At 42.0% G+C, this 22,437-nt stretch overlaps 1 protein-coding gene across 3 annotated transcripts; it reads left to right on the plus strand.

Moving 5' to 3' along the window:
- The first annotated feature begins 835 nt into the window (after positions 1–835).
- MTRF1 (mitochondrial translation release factor 1) lies at positions 836–16,485 on the plus strand. Of its 3 annotated transcripts, XM_059818000.1 has the most exons (10): positions 836–858; positions 3,485–3,943; positions 7,841–7,932; positions 8,773–8,854; positions 9,082–9,189; positions 9,279–9,451; positions 10,651–10,768; positions 11,966–12,102; positions 13,726–13,824; positions 15,182–16,485. In XM_059818000.1, exons 1-10 carry the CDS (start codon positions 846–848, stop codon positions 15,302–15,304), a joined length of 1,404 nt encoding a protein of 467 aa, XP_059673983.1. In that variant the 5' UTR covers positions 836–845; the 3' UTR covers positions 15,305–16,485. The 3 variants fall into 3 exon arrangements, with proteins under 3 accessions (XP_059673983.1, XP_059673990.1, XP_009813271.2); XM_009814969.2 differs by lacking the exon at positions 836–858 and having other exon boundaries at positions 3,460–3,943; XM_059818007.1 differs by lacking the exons at positions 7,841–7,932; positions 8,773–8,854.
- Positions 16,486–22,437: the final 5,952 nt, after the last annotated feature.

Raw genomic sequence — 22,437 nt, forward strand, 5'->3', positions numbered from 1 at the left:
TATATAGCAAAAAGTAAGTAAGTTGAATTTTTGTGCGATTATGGGTATAAAAAAACAGTGTTACTTAAGTCTTTTTAAAATGCAAATATAATTAGGGAGGTAGTTGCATAATCTGTTTATCTATTAAAATGTGCACATATATAGTATGTTTTAAAGCATTCCTTATTAGGAAGCTATAGCCTATTAGTGTAATGATAATCTGAATGGTTATGCTTCTTAATATCTTGTAAGTGATGTTTGTCTTCAGTAGCATAGTAGTAATTCTTAAAAAGAATATATATAACTGAATAGTGAGCGTTGACATAAAGTTTAACTTGATGTTGTTCTATGCAAACTTCTCCAAAATTAACCTTTGAATAACCAGATTTGAAATGACCGGCATTTTCAGCCCACGTTTTGGGAAAATACATGGAAAAGCGTATGTAATGTAACAGCTTGGAAGCAGAAGTGAATATTCCCATTCGTTGTTTCTCTTGCCATTTCTCCCACAGCGTTACTGCAGTCAGAGTGTGTTACTATGCCGCTGTGAGGAAGATACCGAAAATGAAGGCCTACTTTACAGGTCGCGTTCCCCATTTTTTATTTCGAGGCTTGCGTTCCACAAAGTAAAGCAAAGCCTGCCTTTACTGACAGCGTCTCTCAAGCGATGCTGGCAGGCCTCCGGTGCCGGCCCCGCCGCCTCCCCCGGCTGCCCCCGCGGCGGAGGGCCGGCCGACGACGCGGGCCCGAGCCAAGGCATGCCGGGAGTCCCGGGTCGCGGCGGGCATGCTGGGACTGGCAGTTTTTCCGCTCTACTTCCCGTCTGCCGTGGCTTCCTGTGTCGAAGCAGGATCCGTCCGGCGCCGATGCGTGCGGACGGTGAGTGCCGAAGCTCCTCGATGGGTGCGGGGGAGCCGAGCCCCTCACAGCCGCCCCTCACAGCCGCCCCTCACAGCCGCCCCTCACAGCCGCCCCTCACAGCCGCCCCTCACAGCCGCCCCTCACAGCCGCCCCTCACAGCCGCCCCTCACAGCCGCCCCTCACAGCCGCCGCACGACCTCCACCTGCTCCTGCCTGCTCCTCCCTGCCCCGTCGACCCGTAACCCTTGCAATGGGGGCGGGTGGCCAGGGGGGCTTCGTGCGCGGCTTTCGGTTTTCGGGGGTCTGCTGGGGGTAGCTGTGGTGGGAGGCAGAGGTGTGTTGAGGGTGGCACGGCCTTGCGCTGTTCCTGCTACCGCGTGCACTGAATACGTGCCCCTTCCGTGTACCTGCGTCTTCTTACGTGGCTGAATTCATTTGCGTGGAGTTAATAATAGCGCCTTTGGTTGTTAGAAATTATTTTTAAAACCTCTTAAAGTGGTCCCAACATTGATAACTGTTTCGTGACTGGAAATCAGATTTTTAAACTATTTTATTATTTCGTTGTTTTAATGAGACAATTACAGTTGTCACTTTTGTTTACTGGTTTTGATTCGTGATGTGCATGGGGTAATTTTGTCACTTTAAAAAGTTATTAAAATCTGGTTTGGAAGGCAGGTAATAGGTCATCTACTGCTAATAGTGCTGTAAGAGTTTTACGTGGCAACGTCTCTCTGAAAAGGAGATACCTTTTTTATTTAACAGAAAAGTTATTTTGAAAGTTCTGACTTCCTTGAAGGTCTGTGTTGTGCCATTACTTAGGCTTTTTAGGCGTTTAAAAGCGAGAATTTTATTTTTGAGAGCTCAGGCAGAACTATAGTAGAAATCTATTATTATTTAAGTACACCACTTTTAACTACACCAGAAAAAATTAGTTAGATAGTTATGATTAATATACTTATTTAATTTAAATAAAATATAACATTAATATTTTAAAAATGCGCTAATGATGATTAGCATGTGACCAAACGATGATAGGCCATGCAGGTGTGGAGCAACTCCAGTACCATCAGCAGAATTAGGTCTTTTGGAATTGAGTCTACGCGTGCCCCTGAGCAGCTAAGTCCAGGATTGTAGATGATGAGCCTAATCTGTGCCTTTTGCTGTGTTCCTGCTGAAGGGAACATGATCCCTCTGCTACAGCTGGTTTTAGTCACTAGGGCAATCCATGAGGGGTATTGTTGGCTTTCTGTCAATTAAAGCACTCCTGAAGTTGCTGCTGTGGGTTCCATAGCACCTGCCCGCTGGGGAATCTGGGAAAGGTGCAGAAGTACAATAAAGGTCCTTCCCTCCTTCTGTAGGTAGTAAAACAAACATCCACGCAAGCAAGACGCAGTACTTCTGGTTTTACTGCATATTGCTCTTTTTTAATTGTGGACAAATGGATAAAAGTAAATAGGTGAGGGTAATGGGTGAGTCGAGTAGTTAGAATGTCATACTAATTTGTTAGTAAAATGCCTGAAGATGCACAGAAGGTCTTGTCACTGAGGACTAAAAAATAATTGTGTCAGAAAACTGAAGTGTATGTTTCAAGGAGATCCTGTTGCAAAAGTTGCATGCTGTCATTTCCTCTGAATCCACTTTTTTGTAAAAATCGGTAGACAGATGGGATTGTGGCACTGGCAGAGATATAAAGGAGTGCTTCTTTATTTGTTAAATCTTTTCTGTGTCAGTAGTCCTAGAATATGAATGATTTCAATTTAGTCCTCTTGGTAGACCCTTGCACTCCAATATAAATTTTTAGAGTACAGTAAGAATTCATAGCATAGTTTGCAATGCTGATGATATGAAATGAAGTGGAAAAGATCTTTCCTAGAGCAAGAGCAATGCTAAGGGGAGCCTCCTGCAAAACTGTAGGCCAAATGTCTCAGAAAAATACAGGAATTGTATTTCAGAGTACCAGCTTCTTAATTGCTTTTTGGATAAAAAATGTTTATAACACCTACATGTAAATATATCGTGGGAAGGAGTACACAGGGGACATAAAGCACTGCGACCATGTCTTACATAGTACATGTATGGGTGAGTAATTTTGTGCAGGTGTATTGTAGTCCCATTGACTAATCCATTGCAAGGTCAACTCAATGTTACTAACATCCTCCTGACAAAGTTATGTCTTGTTATGGCAGTGGGTATAATTTTGCACATTAATTCTGCACATTTCATACATTCTTGTTAGATAATTGTGCACCTCTAGTATAGATTTGTCTTCTCTGAGCAACATTTTTCTTTTGCTGGTAAAGCATGAAATGGTTGGATTTTTCCAGTGAGACGTATGGCAAAATGAAGCCTGTAAAGCTGCATCTACGGTAGCTTTTCCACAGCATAAATAAACCGAGGAGGTGAGGGAAGAGACCTCTTCCAACCCTCCGTCAGTATAATGGTGCTGATAAGAGTTTCTGGTTTAAATCGGGACTAAACCAGGAGTAGTTTTCTCCATGACAGTTGCATTTGTGTTGGTGTAATCAAGAACAGTATTCGGGCCTGATACAGTTCTTGTGTTTGTTTGGTTTTGGGTTTTTTGATACAATGCTCTCTTTTTCTAGATAATAGCAGTGGTCAATGTACTGTCTACTTTTAATTTCAGGTGGTGGAAAAATAAGAAACAAAATGAAACCTTTCCGAAGTGTCTGTCTTTTTAAGAGCCTGCTTGCCAATTGCTACTATCACAGTCAACTTCACAGCTGTCTTCTCCCTCCGGTTGCAAAGAAGATAGGTTATGTGGTGGGACTGCACAACTGTGGATTTTGGAGGCCAAAATCTTTATTGGACATGGCTGGATTCACTCTGTCTTTTAACAGCCGGCGTAGGAAAAAACATCAGGATTCCCGAGCATTGTGGAAGCATGAGGCTGTGCAGAAGTATTTGGAGGCTCTAAGCAAGGAATACCAGCAGGTTAGTCATCTGTTAAATGCTGACTCAATAAATGACTTTGAGCAAAAAACCCTGAGGAGAAGATGTGCTGATCTGTCCCCCATTGCAGCTGCATTTCAAGAAATCAAAGAGGCTGAAAGGGAAGTTCAGGAGTTAGAAGCTATGTGCAGAGGTAAGGAGAACACATCTACTTACTCGTTTCAAAACAGTAGCTTTGCTTGCAATAAACTTAATTGCCCAGCCTTTGAGGAAAGGCTTTTAAGTTAAGCCACCCCTGGAACACTGTCTGGTCCTGTCTGCTCCTGGGAGCTTGCATGCTGCTAGGGCTTTCTATATCCAGCCACATCCTTCTGTTTTTTATCTCACTTCCCTTCAGTTTGAGGTCTTAATACAGCCAACTTGAGAGAGTGGGGATCATCTGGAATCTCAGGGCTACCTGTCTAGCAGAAATAGTTTAGAAATTTTTTTTTTAAGGTTGTTTTTTGATAGAACTCAGAGCAGTGTGAACTGAAGGAAAAAAACTTAGCGAGCCTAAGACATTTGATAGATGCAGACTTCACTCATATTATTTAAAATGGGATTACATCTAGACAGTTCATTGATATTTATTGAGCAAATTACATGAATTTTCATTAGGCCCTGAATTGTCAGCTTCCAATTAAATGGCAAAAGCTAATATTTCTTTGAAAATATTTGAGGAGTCCTTCAAGGAATAAAAAATTTATGTTTGTGTAAGAAGCTGCTGCTTCAGTAGAAGTTGAGTTAAAAAAGAATTAGAAATTGTCGCTGTTTTTGATACTGTTCAGGAATAAGAAAGTACACAGGGAGTAAAAGAATTTACAAAATAAGTAACGGTGCAACATTTTGAGGAAAAAAATATTGTTGGAAGTGTGAGGAGGTGCACACAGTAGGAGAGAAAAAATGTCATCCATTCTGCTACACCGATAGTTATTAAGCCAAGAGAGGGAAACATTGACCTGGAGAGAACGGGGCTTACAATACAGAAGTGAAGCAAAGGAAAAGCAAAGGACAGGAGAAATGGGTAGCCAGCGGTATAAATGGAGGAGGGTGAAAGTTCATGGTGCTCTTCAGAGAGAGAACCACGGGGTGTTGACAAAACAGTAAAAGCCATACTGAAATAAAGCTGGTAAAAATGTAACTTGTTTAGAAAGGTAGAAAACATGTGTATTCTTTAGTTTTAGAAATAAATAGATATTTATGCTTTTGGAAGAAATGGTAGTTATTGAAAATGTTTTAATCCCCAACCCTCTCAAGTTCTCTTTGCTGAAGAAAGAGGAAAAGGAGTGAAGGTGAGGAGGGACAAAAATTTAACACTGAAAAAGAAGTGTTCTTGGAAGAATTAGAAAATATTAAGAAAACACTGCAAAATTCATACTTCAACTTAAAAAGGCTATTTTTGGATCAAGTAAATATAATGAATTTTTTTTAATTCCATAAATTATGATGTGGATGAATGGAGTGAGTTCTGGTTGAAAGAAGGGAAAAGAGAAAATTACAGCCAAGAAGTTAATTAACTGGAGCCAAATTATTCTATCTGTAGTGTTTATCGTGTGGCCAAGTTAAAACATAGATGTTCCCTTCATTTGACTGCTCTTTGTTTCCCATTTAGCTCCCTAACTGACCCTCTTCTCTGTAGTACCTGAATTCCTCACAATTGCTATAGGATTTTATATTTGCAACACTCAGTGAAGCAGAAAAATATTACTTCCTGGTTTGCCATTGGTGATGTGAATCACAGGGTGGATTAAGTGAATTCTTCAAGGTCAGGTTTGCAGGGAGGTAGGAATGGGACACCAATTGTTTGAACCTCCAGCTTGTTGGTCACCACCAGACAATTCTTTCATCTCTGCTCACGGTAGTTAATTCGATATTATCTAACTAATCAATAATGATGCTTTTTGGACCAGCTAGAAGCCTTTGACTCAGTACCAGCTTTGGGTTGGAGTTATGACATACTGATAGAGAAAGTTACACAGTTCTTGCCTTATGTACGGGAGATACCAGGTTTAAGTGTTGATCTGGCGTCTTTTATTTAAGGAAAAAGGACCCAGAGCATAAATTAAAAACTGTGATACGGAGGAACCGCTGCTGTCCTTGCCCAGTATACAAAGCTGGTTCAACATCCGAGCCCATTTAGTTCTTAAGACTCGCTGCTGAGGCCACCAGTAAATGTGTGTGTGTGTGTGTTAGCTGCTGTGAACGGGAACCAGGCGCCAGATGCCCAGAGATGTGGAGACCGCGATCCTTGCACCTGCCTTTGAGATACCTGATCCCTGACACAGAATCCAGAGCTCAGGCAACTGGTCATGCGAGGCGAGGACACGCATTCGGCTATTGAGTGTCTGGTTTTATGCCGCATCTGAAGCAAACCTATGGTTTCCATTCTGGCCAGAAGGCATAAGACTTTCTCCTCTTTGTTGCTTTCTTTCCTCGCTCTCTCTCCCAGCTGTTCAAAGCTATCTTCCCCCATTCCCCCATTTGTGCTGGTAATTGTCCGGTTGTAAATGAAATCTAGTTCAACTTGGCATGGTAAAATAAATGCATTTATTTAACCAGACCTGTTTATTTCTTTCAGTGAGTTGAATTGTTTTACTTTCTGATGAGATTAGTGACAGAGCCACCCCTCAGCTGGTAGAATAGTGGGAAGAAAGATGAAAAGGAGAGGGTGCTCCCTATTTTGGCAGTGGCAGGTTTTCTACTTGACTCCAGCTGTCTTCCAAGTTTCTACTTAGTGTCTAATCTAATGCTAACTGATCAGCATCTTTAATCATTGTAAACTGGAGCCTCCATAGCAGAAAAGGTTTGGAGCTTCTGCTAGCTTTACCTGAGAATGTTTCCTAGTTTGGTAGGAAAATGTGAGAACGGGCAATCTAATCACAGAATCACTGAATAATGTAGTTTGAAGGGGACCTCTGAAGGTCATTTGGTCTGATATCCTGCTCAAAGCAGGACCAGTTAGAGTGGGTTGCCCAGGGCCTTGTCCAGTTGAGTTTGGAATATATCCAAAGATAGAGATCCTACAACCTCTCTGAGCCCACGTTCCAGTGTCTGACCACCCTTAGGGTGAAAATATTTTTCCTAATATCTAATCAGAATTTCCTGTATTCCAGCTTATGTCTCCTTTTATCATGATATACAGAGTCTGTCTCCATCCTTTCGATGTCTTTCTGTTAGGTAGTTGTACACTACAGTAAAACCTCCCCTCCACCTGCTTTTCTTAAGGCTGAACAAACACAGTTTTCTCAGCCTCTTCTCGTACGTCCTTTGGTCCAGCCGTTGACCATCTTGGTGGTTCTCAACTAGACTCACTCCAGTATTTCCATGCCTTTCTTGTACTGGGGAGCTCAAAACTGGACACGGTACTCCAGATTGTGGTCTCATGTGCTGAGGAGAGGGGAAGGGAATCTCCTTAAGCAAAGCAAAGAGTTGAAGTGAGGTCTCCCACACCCTGATGACTTCCATCAATAACTCCCACATCTCAGTGATCTCTTGAATAGCAGAAGACAGAAAGTTAGAAACCTCATTATTATCATCATACCATTATTTGTAGTGCTCACCTTAATGAGTTGCCTACAAATTGGTGAATATAGGGGTCTTTCTAGGCAAGTCTAGAAACAAAAAAATTTGTTGCATGAAAAACTGTAATAAGGGAAACTGAGGCACTTCTTGTCTGCAGGCATGTTTTTGACATGTTTTGTCAGATCCATTTGTAGATTTACCCCTGGACTGTCAATGTGTGTGACATAACCATCAGTATAACTGAGAGTGAGTAACTGTCAGGTGGGACTGGCATCTATTTGATGCAATCTTTGAGCCATAAAGTAGCTATTGAGAGGTAAGATATCCGCTACTTTTTCCAGCACACCTGAAAAATACCGAGTCAGCAATATGCATCCTGTCTTGGGCTGCTCTTATTTGTTATTTCATGCTAGCAAACTGCAATTGCAAGCTTTTATGTGCTGCAGTGCATGTCTTTGGTCAGCTGTATTACAATTTGCTCTAAGCTAGGTGAGACTGGCTAACATCTATTCCTGTTGTTGGAATTTAGAGCTAGACAGCAGACATGAGAAACAGCTTCTAGAGCTTGCCTTAGAAGAGAAGGAAACCCTGGATAAAAAATTCAACATGTTGTGCAGAAAGGTGAGCCTGAGGTAAAATTATACGGCTTTGTAAATAAAGTTGTCAGAAAAATATTTCTTTGTGATCTTACCAATACATTCTGACACTTGCATTTAATGAAACAGAAGTCCAGCTTCTCTATTCTCCCTGAAAAGAGGTGGCAACATTAATTATTAGTAAGCTTCTTACTGACAATTGTGTCTTAGAAGCTTATTACTGTAGTCATTTTTGCTTGCTTGCTTGTCTGCCTGCAGATGCTGAAGGGGATTGAAAAAATGGTGAGTCTGGGCTATTGAGACCTGACATGACATCCTAGTAACTGTTTGTGGCAGCGAAGCGTGTATTCTTGAAAGATTTCTGATTGGAACTTGCAGTCTTTCATTTTTCCTTTAGCTGACAGCACCCCATGAGTGGGGAAATTAATTATAAGCAGAGAAGCTGAAACGATTCAGTGGAGAGCTCTATCTTTGGGCTCATTGCTATGTTCACATTGCAATAATATGAAATAGGACTTTCTGAAAAATAAGATTAATGTAAAGATTGGCTGGGTTATAGCTAATAACTTTGTATTCCTAGGTAGTTGAGGCTGGAGTGGGTCACCTGGCACCTGACTTTGTGGGATCAAATTTTCAGCTAGCTTTACTGTGGATGCACCAGCATATCCCATTTCCACTGTAATTGCACTGAGTTGCAATGGCTATTGGACAGTTTTTAGTCCTACTTACTAGTTTGCCAAAAGAAATCAGTGGTTCTGTGTGCTCAAGCTGTGCCAATTGTGAAGGCTGGCTCTAAATTTGATTAAGAGGAGATACAGAGTCATGAAGGAGATAATGACATTCCTTTTTTTTTTTCCCTTTTCAGCTTTTCCAGCTTCTAGTGCCAAAGGATAAATATGATAGAAGTCATGTCATATTAGAAGTGACAGCTGGCAGAACAACTGGAGGTCAGCAAAGTCCCCACAGTAAAGATTACTTCAAACCTCCATCCAACTTTATTAAACCTCCTATGGGTTATTCTTAATGCCTTTTTATACTTCAGTGGTATAAAGTAATACTTTCTAAAGAAGAGTATCAATCTAATGACTGTGGTTAGAGTTGCAGCTAAATCTAAAAACTGGTGGCTGCCATTTTGTGAACTGCTATTTATGTTGTAGCACCTTTATATTTTTAGGAGACATCTGCCAACAGTTCACTAAAGAAATGTTTGAGATGTACCAGAACTATGCAGACTATAAACATTGGACCTTTGACATTGTGAACTACACTCCGGCTGAGATAGGTAGAGTAGTTCTTCAGACATTCCACCAAGACAATGAAATTAAAAGCTGTGGTTTTGTGCTATATGTCACACATTACTTGTCTCTCTAGGTGGGTTGCATCATGCCGCTGCTCATATTTCAGGAGATGATGTCTACAGGCATCTGAAATATGAAGGAGGGACTCATCGAGTCCAGCGAATCCCTGAGACAGGCCTATCATCAAGAATGCAGCGTATTCACACTGGGACAATGTCTGTTATTGTCCTCCCTCAGCCAGAGGAGGTAAACTTAACTGTTAATCAGGGTGGTAGGGTGGCGTATCCCTGCTTACCCATTTTGGCATTGGAGTAGGTGTTGTTTAAAGCCACGTTACTGTTACTGTTTTGGGATTTTGTTGATACCCAAGTGCTTTGTGAAAGTCCCAGTAAGTAAGCCGCAAGTTCTCTGACTCTGGAAGGCGATAATCCTTGGCTTTGTACGTTATATATTTAAATGGGTCATCAGAAGCAACTTTGCAGACATCTGCTATTGCCTGAAATGGCATGTAAATCAATGATCGTTTCAATGAGTATACCAGCCCCAACACTCATGAAGCTGACTGCTATGAGTAAGCCAATTTTAAATTACGTCATGTATTAAGACAGGGAATATATCCAAGAAAATATTCAGTGTTGCATAGTAATGTGATTCTGCGGGTTGTTTTGATTTTTTGGGTTTCATTTAAATTATCGGTGTCCTCCTCTGTTAAGTCAAGGACAGTCTGTTTTGAATTTGAATGAGAGAGTGTGTTGGCTAGTCTTTCTGAGATCCCAGTGTTACTGGCAGTTCTCACCTAAACCAGCAATTTATACACAAAATAAACAAAACCAGATCCTGTAAGCTTTCCCCGCACATTCTCCTGCTTCCTTGTAATGCTTTCCTTGCAACATTGATCAGATCTGAATGTTCCTTTCCCATCCACTGAGCTCAAACTATGGTCCAGGTCATCATGGACTCATATTTCCAATGCTGCAATCCTTACTTGGATCTGGATACACCCACTTTTTCCTCAGATGTTTTTAAACACTGTTGAAAGAATCATTCAGGCTTGACTCATGAACAAGATCCTTGCACTGCTGTTTAGAAGTAGTTTTTGATTATTTGCCTATTTCTTAGTCTCCCTGCCAAAGCTAATGGTTTCACGAAAAGTTGATGATTTTGTTTTGTTTCACACACACACCTACCTTGTTTTTTGAAGGACCTGGAGTAAGAGTTTGAAAAAATAAGTGAAATATTTAAAGATTCATTTGCTTTGCAGAGATATTTGACATTGCATTTTTTTGAAGTATAATAATTGTAGCTGTTACGCAGGAACAGTTGTAAAGGAGCAATTTTTTGAGAAGTGGGTTGTGGGTTTTTTTGCACTGTGTCATTGCAAATATTTTTTTATCATCAAAATACTTTTAGAATGAGCAGAAAGTAGTAATTTTCTTTGATTCTAGGTTGATGTTAAAGTGGATCCCAAAGATTTGCGTATAGATACATTCAGGGCCAAAGGAGCAGGAGGGCAACATGTTAACAAAACTGATAGCGCTGTGAGAATTGTACACCTTCCCACAGGTAAGTCTGGCTGTATTTCATACTTCTGGTCACCCTAAATCTGTATCCTGAAGAGAAAGCTTGTGATCCTGCAAGTTGTCTCCTAGGGTGAGTTTGCAGGGTTGGGCCTTACACCATAAAAAGGAAGTAGCCCCTTCTTGTTCTGCCTCTCTTCTAGCAAGGCAATGTGGGAGAAAAGGGATAGGTACCAGTGACACAATGGTCAGCATGTTGCTATTATGCCAATTTTTTCTTCAGAGGGTGTGTTTAATGAATACAATGTCTTTAAAGGATGAAAGAACAAATGGAGGTTGACAGGGATGGGATGGAAGATGTAAATAATTTGTGCTGTGTGCTCTGTATCTTCAGGAATAATGGCCATTGGCAACTGAGGGTGCGCTTTGCCTAGCGGGAACCTGGGTAGTTACAAGAATGAGAAAAAAGGAGACTTGAACATTTTCATTCAGTACTAGACAGTGCTATCATACGTTGAATAGGAAGAAAAATGGGAAGGTAGTGTATATACTGCACCACTCTGTCTTCCTCAGGATTTGTTTTTATTGAAATTCAGTGGGCTTCTATCTGTCCAGATGCAGAATCTCTTTAGGCACAGGAAATTCCAGTAGGGACCTGAAAACAGCTGTTTCCTATATGCCTTTTTATTTCAGAAATCAAATGAGAAGTAAAAATAAGTACTAAATTTCTTTTAAAGAAAGACCTTTATTTTACTTTATTTCATTATTCATAATTAAGTTCAAGACTCTCCAGTATTGTTTAGATGCCATTCTCTTCTAGAATAATGAATTTTCCAGTCTGCAACAGCTTATCTAGACTAAGACTTTAAAAACTTGTGTTACACTGTTTTACACATGCTTCTGTAGACTGTGCAAATTACATTTTTAACATGTGATAGCTAATTGGAGTGAACCCGTTTTCTGGAGGCAATGTCAGAAACCCGCTTGCTTCATGAAATTTTAAAATATCCCTGACTTTTCTGTAGTACTGAACAAAGCCTCTGGTGCAGCTGTGAAGAGTTTAAAAACATCCTAATGCTTCTGGCCAGTGTGTTAAAATGACTTTTTATCCTACAGCTGAAAGGCCCTACAAACCAGCACTCTGGAAGGTTCCATTTGCCTAATGTGTTAGAATTAATTTAGCTTGTTTGTTCTTTGTTATAATGGGCTTTTGATGTGAGCTCTCTTGAATCCCTCTGTAAAGGACTAGCAGTTGAGTGCCAGCAGGAGCGATCACAGCAGATGAACAAGGAAATAGCTCTGCGGACACTGAGAGCTAAGCTGTACCAGCAGATCATTGAAAAACAACTAAGTCAAGAGCAGAGTGCCAGAAAACTGCAGGTGAGAACACGTGATTGCTGAAATTTGGAGAGGATGCTATGTTGTGGATTTGTTTCTGATCTTTTTGAGTGACAGTGGCAGAGCAAGTCAGTGTGTGTGTCTAACCAGGTGTGCTTACCAAGGAGGATCTTGTATTTGAAAATGGTAAGTCTGTTTTTTACTTACCCCAGTTCAACGCTAGTACAGACTTCTCAGGCTGTGAAGAAGAGACATCAACTGTAGCTAGAAAGAAGAGAGCCAAAAGACTAGCTGGAATTATCCAAAAGGGAACACTCAACATCGTGTATTGAATCCCCCTGTTAGGGCCACAGTTACACAGTTAGAGCAGCAGTAAAAAGTTATTTTCCATGAAAACTAGGATCAGAAGTTCTCACAGTTGTATTTTAACCTGTTTCTAAACCAGAGTATGTGTAAGATTATACAGAGCTTTTGAAAGAAACAAGTATATGAAAAATCCTGCCACTTCACAGTTAAGTAGCCGTTTGTTTGATACGGTTTAGGTACCCTTTTAAGGAAGAAACAGCTTCCATGAAAGAGTTACCTCAAGTTATGCTGCAAAGTGTGCTTTTCTCTTGAAATGTGCCATCATTCTTTTCCCATTCTTTGAGTATTTTCCCATTTGTGGTGCAAACTTCAACAGTGATCAACAGGAATAAAAATACTTCAGAATTACAGAATTATTCAGTACTGCGGAGTTTCCAGGTTAGCTATTTAATCACTAATTTCAGGTTGCATTTAAATGTATTGTTCCTGCAGATCATTAATTCAGTCATTGTAAGTGGCGAGCCATTTATCTTTTGTTATTAATTTTAGCTTGAGCGTCTTCAAAGCTGCATATAGGACTTAGATATAAAATTATATGAATACTACAGAAAATCAGGCAAAAGTAAATTACCTTTCCTAATGTTTCAGAATTTATTCAATAAATTCCTTGTTTTGACATATACATGTGGTTGGAGATGAAATTTTCAAAAAAGCCCATTGAGGCAGACACCCATTTCTTGAAGCAGTTTTTAGCATTTAATTCTCCATTTTAATAAAGCATTTAACCACACAACAATGCTACATTTGCATTTCTCTTTTAAAACTTTTAGAATTGCTTGTACTCTTGCGCTTTACCACTAGAGGACTACTCTTCGTAGTCTCAATTTACTCCTCTTCCAGTGCTAATTTCTGACAGCCAAATGTTAGTGGAACTGCTTTGCCACACGTTGACTGTGCTGCTTCTGTTATTAAAGGTGCCTACTCTCATTATCTTTTGTGGGAGCTGCAACCCCCCAAAAAAGAAAAACACACTTTTTGAACTAAGGACATGTATAGACATATCTCTTGCCTTACATGACTTTTGAGAGTTGTGTAATTCTTCCAGCTACAGAGCTGGAACAGAAGTGTACTGGAGGATGTAAAAGCTTGGTCTGTGATACAAAATCACAAATAATGCAGTTTAGTAATGCCACAATATTTTAAAAAAACCATACATGCTAAGTCATTGACCACTAGGTTTGTACATAAAACAGGCTGATCCATTAAAGTTTATTCTAGATATGCTGTTTTGAAAGTAGTATTTGATTATTTTTTTTAAACATGATATAATAGAATTTGGGTTTTGCTGCTTTGCTACAGTTGGGAACAAGAGCTCAGTCAGAGAGAATTCGTACTTATAACTTCACCCAGGACAGAGTCACTGACCACAGGATCTCGTATGATGCACGCAATATCAAGGTAATGGTTGCTTAAGAGAGTTTGTAAAGTTAGATACTTAGGTGTACCATAAGAACAAAAAATCAGCTTAGTGAAAACAATTTAATATGTGTGGGGAAATCAGATAGCCAGTTGTGCTCTGACAGAATGTCATAGATTTAGAAGGCATAAACTTTCTTTTCTGCCTTGTTGTAGAGTAGTGTTAAAGATGACTGGCACAGGATACAACTCGCTGGCCTACTTCTCTGTCTATTTTTCTCCTGCTATATGAGTGAAAAATGATTAAGCGTGTAGTCTGCTTTAGTGAACTCTTGAGTCCCTTGGCCAAACTGGCCAAGTGAAATTTGAGATTCCTGAAGTGTAGTACAGCCGAAAGAAAAACCTGACAAGGATATTTTTTTTTTTTTTTTTTAGTTAAGCCAAGTCTTTCCTCCACTCTTTAATGCTGGAGTGAAGAAAGATTAAAAACTTATCCTTGTATGCCTTATGCCTTGTATGCCATAGTTAAAAGGAAATGAATGTGAATGCTTTCATTTTAAGATTAGCTGATACTTTATTTCTGAGTGAATCTCTACATATGGCTTGAGTCTTATTTATTTGTTGTTTTTTTACAGGAAAAAGGATTTTTGTGCATTAAATTTATGGAAAATGTTTTGAATTTTAGGATAAAATTTAGGGTGACCCTTCAATATTTGGCTTAGGTATCCAGTTTACTTTAAGTGCTATTGCATAAGAAGCAACACTTTTCAAACTGTATCCACAGATGTCCTAGGTAACTTCAGAGAACACAGGGCGTGCTGAATATGGAACGATACATATTTAATGGAGTGGGGAATAGGTAAACAAATACCACGATGGAGGAGAATGGGAAGATGTTCCATTACTGTATAAAACCGACTTTTGTTAGTCAAGCTTTTCAGTTACTTAGTGTTGGGAACTTGTTACTTTTCTTGAGTGAAACTGGAACTGTAAACTGCCTAAGAAAAGTTAGTTAAGGTTCACTTGCAAAACAAACTAGTTCTTGGCATGAACAACAGTATTTAAATTAGATCCTTCAGTCCTTGATTGTTCTTGCTAGGGGATTTTCATGTAAACGCATGGGTTGCATGAAAGCATGGCAGGAAGGCACCAACAGCTCCTTTTGTTGCTGCCAGAATCAATGTGCTTTTTCACAGGCAGGCAGCAGCGGTCCTGCTGCTGTGCACCACCCCACGTTGCTTTGTTGCTTTCACACGAGGAGCCGCAAAGATGAGTGAGTGGATTCGCTAAGATAAGACTCCCCGCAAAGCGCATTCCAGGAGCTCCTAGTTTGAGTAGTCAACGTTTCAGAATAATACTGATGTAGTAATGCTATTGTCTGTTGTTATTTTTTTCATAGGAAATTCTAAGTGGGAAAGAAGCACTGGATAAGTTAATCAACAGACTACTGGAGTTTGCAGAGATAGAGGCTGTCACCGAATATCTAGAAAATTTGCAGGCTTTAGAACGAGGAGGCTGCTGAAGACCTTGTGTACAGTTAAAGCAGAAGTGTTGTGTTCGGTAGCAAAATAAAATGGATGCATTTGTTCGATGATAGATTGGTTAAAATCTATGCCTCTGTTTTTTAGTGTGTGATACTACTCTTTTTTTATATTTTGGTGCAAATGGGTTGAATATATTACAGCAGCCCTAGCAGAAAAGAACCTTGGAGTACTGTGTACACATACCTTCTGTCTTGGCAGTGTGGCTTTGTTAAGCTGGTTCTTCTCTTGACCATATTGCAGCTGGGAAGATACAGAATCACAGTGGTGGAGCAGAAGAAATAGCACAGAGTGCAAGTTTGTTTCGGGCATGAGAGATGTTCCTCTCCAGGTGAAAGAACCTAAGCTCCCCAAACATAGTCTAGAATCTGGCCTCATGAATACTACTGATTTTTATCCATTGATTCGGTGAGCTTCCTAAATGTAGTCCCTTAAAAATAACTCTGTATTATGATGCTTTATTTTTTTAGAGTGAGTGTACAAAAGCATAGGGAACGATCTCAGGCAAGGGGCCAGAATCTTAAGAGAGAAGCCTGTCAGACTTCCAGCCATTCTTGGGTCAGCTTAGAGTGGGTCTGGACCACATGCTGTGGTGGAGTGTAAAAGTACATGTTCTAGTTTCAAATTAAGTTGATGAGAGTCTGGAAGGAGTTTAGCAGTGATAACAGGCAGCTCCCTGCTTCTTGGCAGAGAAACAGAGTTCATAGCATAGATGCAGTTTAGCTGCAGGTAGCTCTGGAATTCAGTTTCTGCCGTGATGTCTCTGGGAATATGTGCCTGTCTCTGTGGGTGATCCAGATATCTGTGGAGCACACTCGGCTTTAATAGGACTCGTGTTCATGTTTTCACCTAAGCGCATGTTGTGCAGTATGCTGACAGGCACACGTGCGTAGGCAGTCAGTAGTTGTATGCAGCGATTCAGGAATGTGCACATGTTTAATGTTACACAAAAATATGCGAGCGCTCTGCTGAACTGGGTTGACTTGCTAGATCACGGTGTTCTCTTTTTATCCTGCTCTTCCCAGGTTATGCTATGAAGCTGCTCTGTGCAATCTTTTGCATGCGAAGAATCAGTTCATTGTTACAATTTAAATTACGCCTTGTGGTTGATTTATATTTGCACATTTATTTTGTGATCATGAATGATATAGGACTGAGAAAATGTCGGTTATTTTAAGAAGAATTATTTCAACACTGAGTTCTTCTAAATGGTGTTGGTTTTACTACTGTATATGTAATAAACAGCAGTTTTATCTTTATTCAGCTATATTAAGAAAGACAGAATTTGTACCGGGAAGAAAACAGGAAAACTATACTCAGGTTCTCAATTCCGGAATTATTTTTCAATTCTTTTGTGTGTTTACACATTCTTATCAGCAAGCTTTGTCTGACAATTTTTGACTTGCTTCCAACATTTTAATTACCAAAAGCTTTTGGGTTTGGGTTTTTTTTTTTTTGTTGTGTTTTTTTTTTTTTAATTTATAACTTTTTAAGTCAATCAGGAAACATTACCATGCAATTTAGGAGTAATTTCCACATGTGAACTTTGACTTCTTGCAGTAAGCAGTTCAGAAAAAAAGACCTCCAGGAAGATACGCAACTCAGCTTATATTTGCACAGTGCTGACAGGCTGGCAGTAATGAGTATGATCAGCTGTAACAGGAGAGTATCCAGTTAACGTGCTTATCCAATTACCATGCTCACTTTCATGACGCAAAAATAAATATGTATTTATTATATATCTTGAACAATCTTGGAAACTTCTTACAAAGTACGCATTTTAGATAATGAGATTGTACTTCTAGGCTTAGTTAATGCCTATGAAGTTCTTTAAAAGTGTTTCAGTATTTTTTCATAGTAAAAAATGAGCCTCACCTATGTTACTGGAAGAATGATGGTCATGTTTCGACCGCAGGACCTTAGGGATATTTGCAACAAAGTTAAGGGCTACAGAAAAATATTTGTTTGTTGTTGATGGTTTTGTGCAGAGTGATGAGAAAGGGGAAAGCAGAAGGCAGGTCCCCTTGATTTTAGACGTCCCCAATGCAGGCATTGACATTTAGCAAGTAAATCCTTTCTCCCAGCCTGTTCCAGGGCATTCTGAAGGATCTTTGTCTTACAAAGCTTACCCTGCAATTGCTCATACCTGTGTATGAGACAGCAAAATACTGCTATGCTCAGTTATGACAGAGAATTTGATACAGAGCAGACCCCTTTTTGTGGGAGGTCATTGCCTGTAGCACTTTATTTTACTAGAACTAGATATATTTTCTTCTCCTTATTTGAAGCAGTATTTTCTCCTAACTTATTACAAAATATTATTTGAAGCCGTGTTTTGTTTTAAGTTCTTCCACCCCTGTCTTTCTATGGGCTGTAAGAGCTGACAGATTGTGATAGGGTTTGGCTGTGGGCTGGCACTTGTCCTCGAGGGAGGGGTGTGGGGTATAACAATGCCATCTCCGATGCATTTTCAGGATGGAATACTCTGAACTTGGGCTTTTCAGTTCCTGCCAGCAACCCTGACTTGTAGCAGTGAAACCACTAGCAGGAAAAATCACTGTAACAAAGCAGAGGGAGGAAAAGGAAAGGGAAAGCGGCTCCTTGGAAGGCAGCGAACAGCCCCTGGGGACAGCACAACTGGTTGTGGGAGTGCAGAGCAAGAGCAGGTTCATCTGGTAGGAACAGCCTTCTCCCACAGCTTCCTATTTCGTTGTCAAATAGTGTTCACAGAATCACTAAGGTTGGAGAAGACCTGTAAGATCATCAAGTCCAACCACAAAAAAAAAAAAAAAACCAAACCAAAACCACCCAACCACAAAACACACCACAACCCACACCAAAACAACCCCCCCACACCACACAGCACCATGCCCATCAAGCCACATCCCACAATGCCACATCCACACGCTCCTTGAATACCTCCAGAGAGGGTGACTCCACCACCTCCCTGGGCAGCCTGTTCCAATGTTTCACTACTCTCTCAGTAAAAAACTTTTTCCTAATATCCAGCCTGAACCTCCCCTGGCGCAACTTGAGGCCATTTCCTCTTGTCCTGTCACTCGTCACTTGGGAGAAGAGACCAACAACCCCCTTTCAGGTAGTTGTAGAGAGCGATAAGGTCTCCCCTCAGCCTCCTCTTCTCCAGACTGAACAACCCCAGCTCCCTCAGCCGTTCCTCATAAGACTTGTGCTCCAGACCCCTCACCAGCTTCGTCGCCCTTCTCTGGACACGCTCCAGCACCTCAATGTCCTTCTTGTAGTGAGGGGCCCAAAACTGAACACAGGATTCGAGGTGCGGCCTCACCAGAGCCGAGTACAGGGGCACAATCACCTCCCTACTCCTGCTGGCCACACTGTTTCTGATACAGGCCAGGATGCCGTTGGCCTTCTTGGCCACCTGGGCACACTGCTGGCTCATATTCAGCCGGCTGTCAATCAACACCCCCAGGTCCTTTCTGCTGGTCAGCTTTCCAGCCACTCTTTCCCAAGCCTGTAGCATTGCATGGGGTTGTTGTGACCCAAGTGCAGGACCCGGCCCTTGGCCTTGTTGAACCTCATACAGTTGGCCTGGGCCCATCGATCCAGCCTGTCCAGATCCCTCTGCAGAGCCTTCCTATCCTCGAGCAGATCAACACTCCCGCCCAACTTGGTGTCGTCTGCAAACTTGCTGAGGGAGCACTCAATCCCCTCATCCAGATCATCGATAAAGATATTAAACAAGACCGGCCCCAAAACTGAGCCCTGGGGGACTCCGCTTGTGAGCAGCTGCCAAGAGGATTTCACTCCATTCACCACAACTCTCTGGGCTCGGCCATCCAGCCAGTTTTTAACCCAGCGAAGAGTGCACCTGTCTAAACCACGGGCCACCAGCTTCTCCAGGAGAATACTGTGGGAGACAGTATCAAAGGCTTTACTGAAGTCCAGGTAGACAACATCAACAGCCTTTCCCTCACCCACTCGGCGGGTCACCCGGTCATAGAAGGAGATCAGGTTGGTCGAGCAGGACCTGCCTTTCATGAACCCGTGCTGGCTGGGCCTGATCCCTTGGTTGTCCTGCACGTGCCCTGTGAGTACCCTCAAGATGAACCTCTCCACAATCTTCCCCAGCACCGAGGTCAGACTGACAGGCCTGTACTTGCCCAGATCCTCCTTCCGGCCCTTCTTGTAGATGGGTGTCACATTGGCAATCTTCCAGTCGTCCGGGACCTCCCCTGTTAACCAGGACTGTTGATAAATGATGGAGAGCAGCTTGGCAAGCTCCTCTGCCAGCTCCCTCAGTACCCTTGGGTGGATGCCATCAGGCCCCATAGACTTGTGAGCATCCAGGTGGCATAGCAGGTCGTTAACTGCTTCCTCCTGGATCATGGGGAGTTTATTTTGCTCTCCATCCCTGTCTTCCAGCTCAGGGAGATGGATAGCCTGAGGATACCTGGTCTGACTATTAAAGACTGAGGCAAAGAAGGCATTCAGTACCTCAGCCTTTTCCTCATCCTTCGTGACAATGTTCCCTCCCGCATCCAATAAAGGATGGAGATTCTCCTTGACTCTTTTTTTGTTGTTAATGTATTTATAGAAGCATTTTTTGTTGTCCCTCACGACCGTGGCCAGGTTGACCTCTAGCTGGGCTTTTGCCTTCCTAATTCCGTCTCTGCATGACCTAACGAGGTCCTTGTACTCTTCTTCACTTGCCTGCCCCATCTTCCAGAGGTGGTAAATTCTCTTTTTTTCCCCGAGTCTCAGCAAAAGCTCCTTGTTCAGCCAGGCTGGTCGTCTTCCCCGACGGCTCTTCTTATGGCACATGGGGACTGCCCGCTCCTGCGCCTTCAAGATTTCCTTCTTGAAGAAGGTCCAGCCTTCCTGGGCCCCTCTGCCTTTCAGGACCATCTCCCAAGGGACCCTCTCAACCAGTGTCCTGAACAGGCCAAAGTCTGCCCTCCGGAAGTCCAGGAGTTTTGCTGACCCCTCTCCTTACTTGGCTAAAAATTGAGAACTCTATCATTTCATGGTCGCTAAGCCCAAGACGGCCTCCGACCTTCACTTCTCCCACCAGACCCTCACTGTTCGTAAACAGCAGGTCAAGCAGGGCACCTCCCCTGGTAGGCTCCCTTACCAGCTGTGTCAGGAAGTTATCTTCCACACACTCCAGGAACCTCCGGGACTGTTTCCTCTCTGCTGTGTTTTATTTCCAGCAGACGTCCAGTAAGTTGAAGTCCCCCACAAGAACAAGGGCTTGCGACTGTGAGATTTCTGCCAGTCGCTTGTAGAACGCTTCATCAGCTTCTACATCCTTGTTGGGTGGTCTATAACAGACCCCCAGCAGGATATCCACCTTGTTGGCCTTCCCCCTCATCCTTACCCATAAGCATTCAACCACTTGATGACAATCATCGAGCTCTATACAATCAAAGCACTCCTTGACGTACAGAGCCACCCCACCGCCTCTCCTTCCTTGCCTATCCCTCCTGAAGAGCTTATAGCCCTCCATCGCAGCACTCCAGCCATGCGAGTCGTCCCACCATGTTTCTGTGATGGCGACCACATCATAGCTGTCCCGCTGCACGATGGCTTCCAGCTCCTCCTGTTTGCCGCCCATGCTGTGTGCATTGGAATAGTTGCACTTGAGCTGGGCTATCGATCTTGCCCCCGACAGTGGCACGTCACCCCTAGGCTCATCTCTGGGTAGCCTGGCATCATCCCCTTCCCCCTTCCAATCTCGTTTAAAGCCCTCTTGATGAGGTTTGCCAACTTACGGGCAAGGATCCTTTTCCCCCTTGAAGATAGCTGAACACCGTCTGCACTCAGCAGGCCCGGTGCCATGTAGACCACCGCATGGTCAAAGAATCCAAAATTCTTCCAATGGCACCAGTCTCTGAGCCACTCGTTGACCATGTTTGCTTTCCTATTCCTGTCAGCATTCCTCCCCGCCACTGAAGGGATTGCGGAAAACACCACCTGTGCTCCTGATCCCTCAACCAGTCTCCCCAGTGCCTTAAAGTCCTTCTTGATCCCTGTGTTATAACAAACAGAACAAAATACCACCTCTCCCCCTGGCTTCCCCTCATGATCATCAATGTGCATAACTGAGACCTTACGCATGGATGTGATGTTGCAGCTGGTGCAAGGCACCGACTTACCTCTCTTCAGCTCCTGGTGACTGCCATGAAACATAGCTCCTGCATCTCTTTCCTTTCCCTGCTGAGGTCTTGAGCAGCAGCGCCTCACCCAGCAAAGAAAGAAGCCAGACAAAAGCTGAGCCTGGAAGTAGCCCTTCTTACGACAGTGGAAAGATGGATGCTTACCCTCTGCATAAAATGAATAGCCCTGGTGCCTTACCTTGATTACTTTCATTTAATCATCAACAGAATGCACAAGGGTATGTCTCAGAAATCCTGGAACTACAGCTGAGTTTATTCACTTGAAGTAGCAAGCTGCTTGTTCTCATTTCGCTAAAAGGAAGAAAGAACCAAAAGCTGTTAGCAATGACACGTATTTCCTACTCTGGCAGAACTGTTTGCCCGGATTGTAGCTTATTTTTTTCTAGCTGCTTAGTACAGCTAAATAGTTTTCACTTTCTGTGAAAAAAGTTGCCAAAAGATCACATTGACAAGATTTTTTTTCAGTAAAAGAAATGTTATGAAATAATTTACATGCATTCCCCACCTTTTAAAAAGTGTGTACTCTCAGGGCATTGCTCATCATTCTTAAGACCAGCAAATGTGAAGACTACTCAATCACAATCTGTTACCATCAGAAAGTTTATATATTCAGCTGTATTCTGAATGTTACTAAATAGTAACTACAACAAACCTTACCTGAACTCTGTTAAGAGTTTTAAAATGAACAATTTTAACCCAGGTCATTTGTTACTCATAATCGACGCACAGAAAAAAACAATTTCCAGTAACTGCTTAATGCGCTACTGGAAGGCACCCAGACGCTATGCTGGTGACCACAAAATAAAAGTATTTCTTTTAAGAAGCATTTCCATATTTACATACCTATTTTGGTTTATATTTACCCCGGGCCCCATTTTTAACAGAACATGCACTCACAAAGCTCTCAGGTTGTCCTAAAACCCTTGGACAGATGAACAACAGTAATATAGATTGTTCAA

This window comes from Gavia stellata, chromosome 1 (genome assembly GCF_030936135.1).
Source record: "Gavia stellata isolate bGavSte3 chromosome 1, bGavSte3.hap2, whole genome shotgun sequence".
In the NCBI taxonomy this organism is placed as follows: domain Eukaryota; kingdom Metazoa; phylum Chordata; class Aves; order Gaviiformes; family Gaviidae; genus Gavia; species Gavia stellata.

Bases quoted from the DNA above. Each gene is read 5' to 3' on its own strand.
- MTRF1 (XM_009814969.2), top strand. From the start codon at position 3,460: ATGTACTGTCTACTTTTAATTTCAGGTGGTGGAAAAATAAGAAACAAA. The intron at 3,944-7,840 runs GTAAGGAGAACA...GTTGGAATTTAG, and splicing joins GTTAGAAGCTATGTGCAGAG to AGCTAGACAGCAGACATGAG. The intron at 8,855-9,081 runs GTCAGCAAAGTC...TTATATTTTTAG, and splicing joins AGCTGGCAGAACAACTGGAG to GAGACATCTGCCAACAGTTC.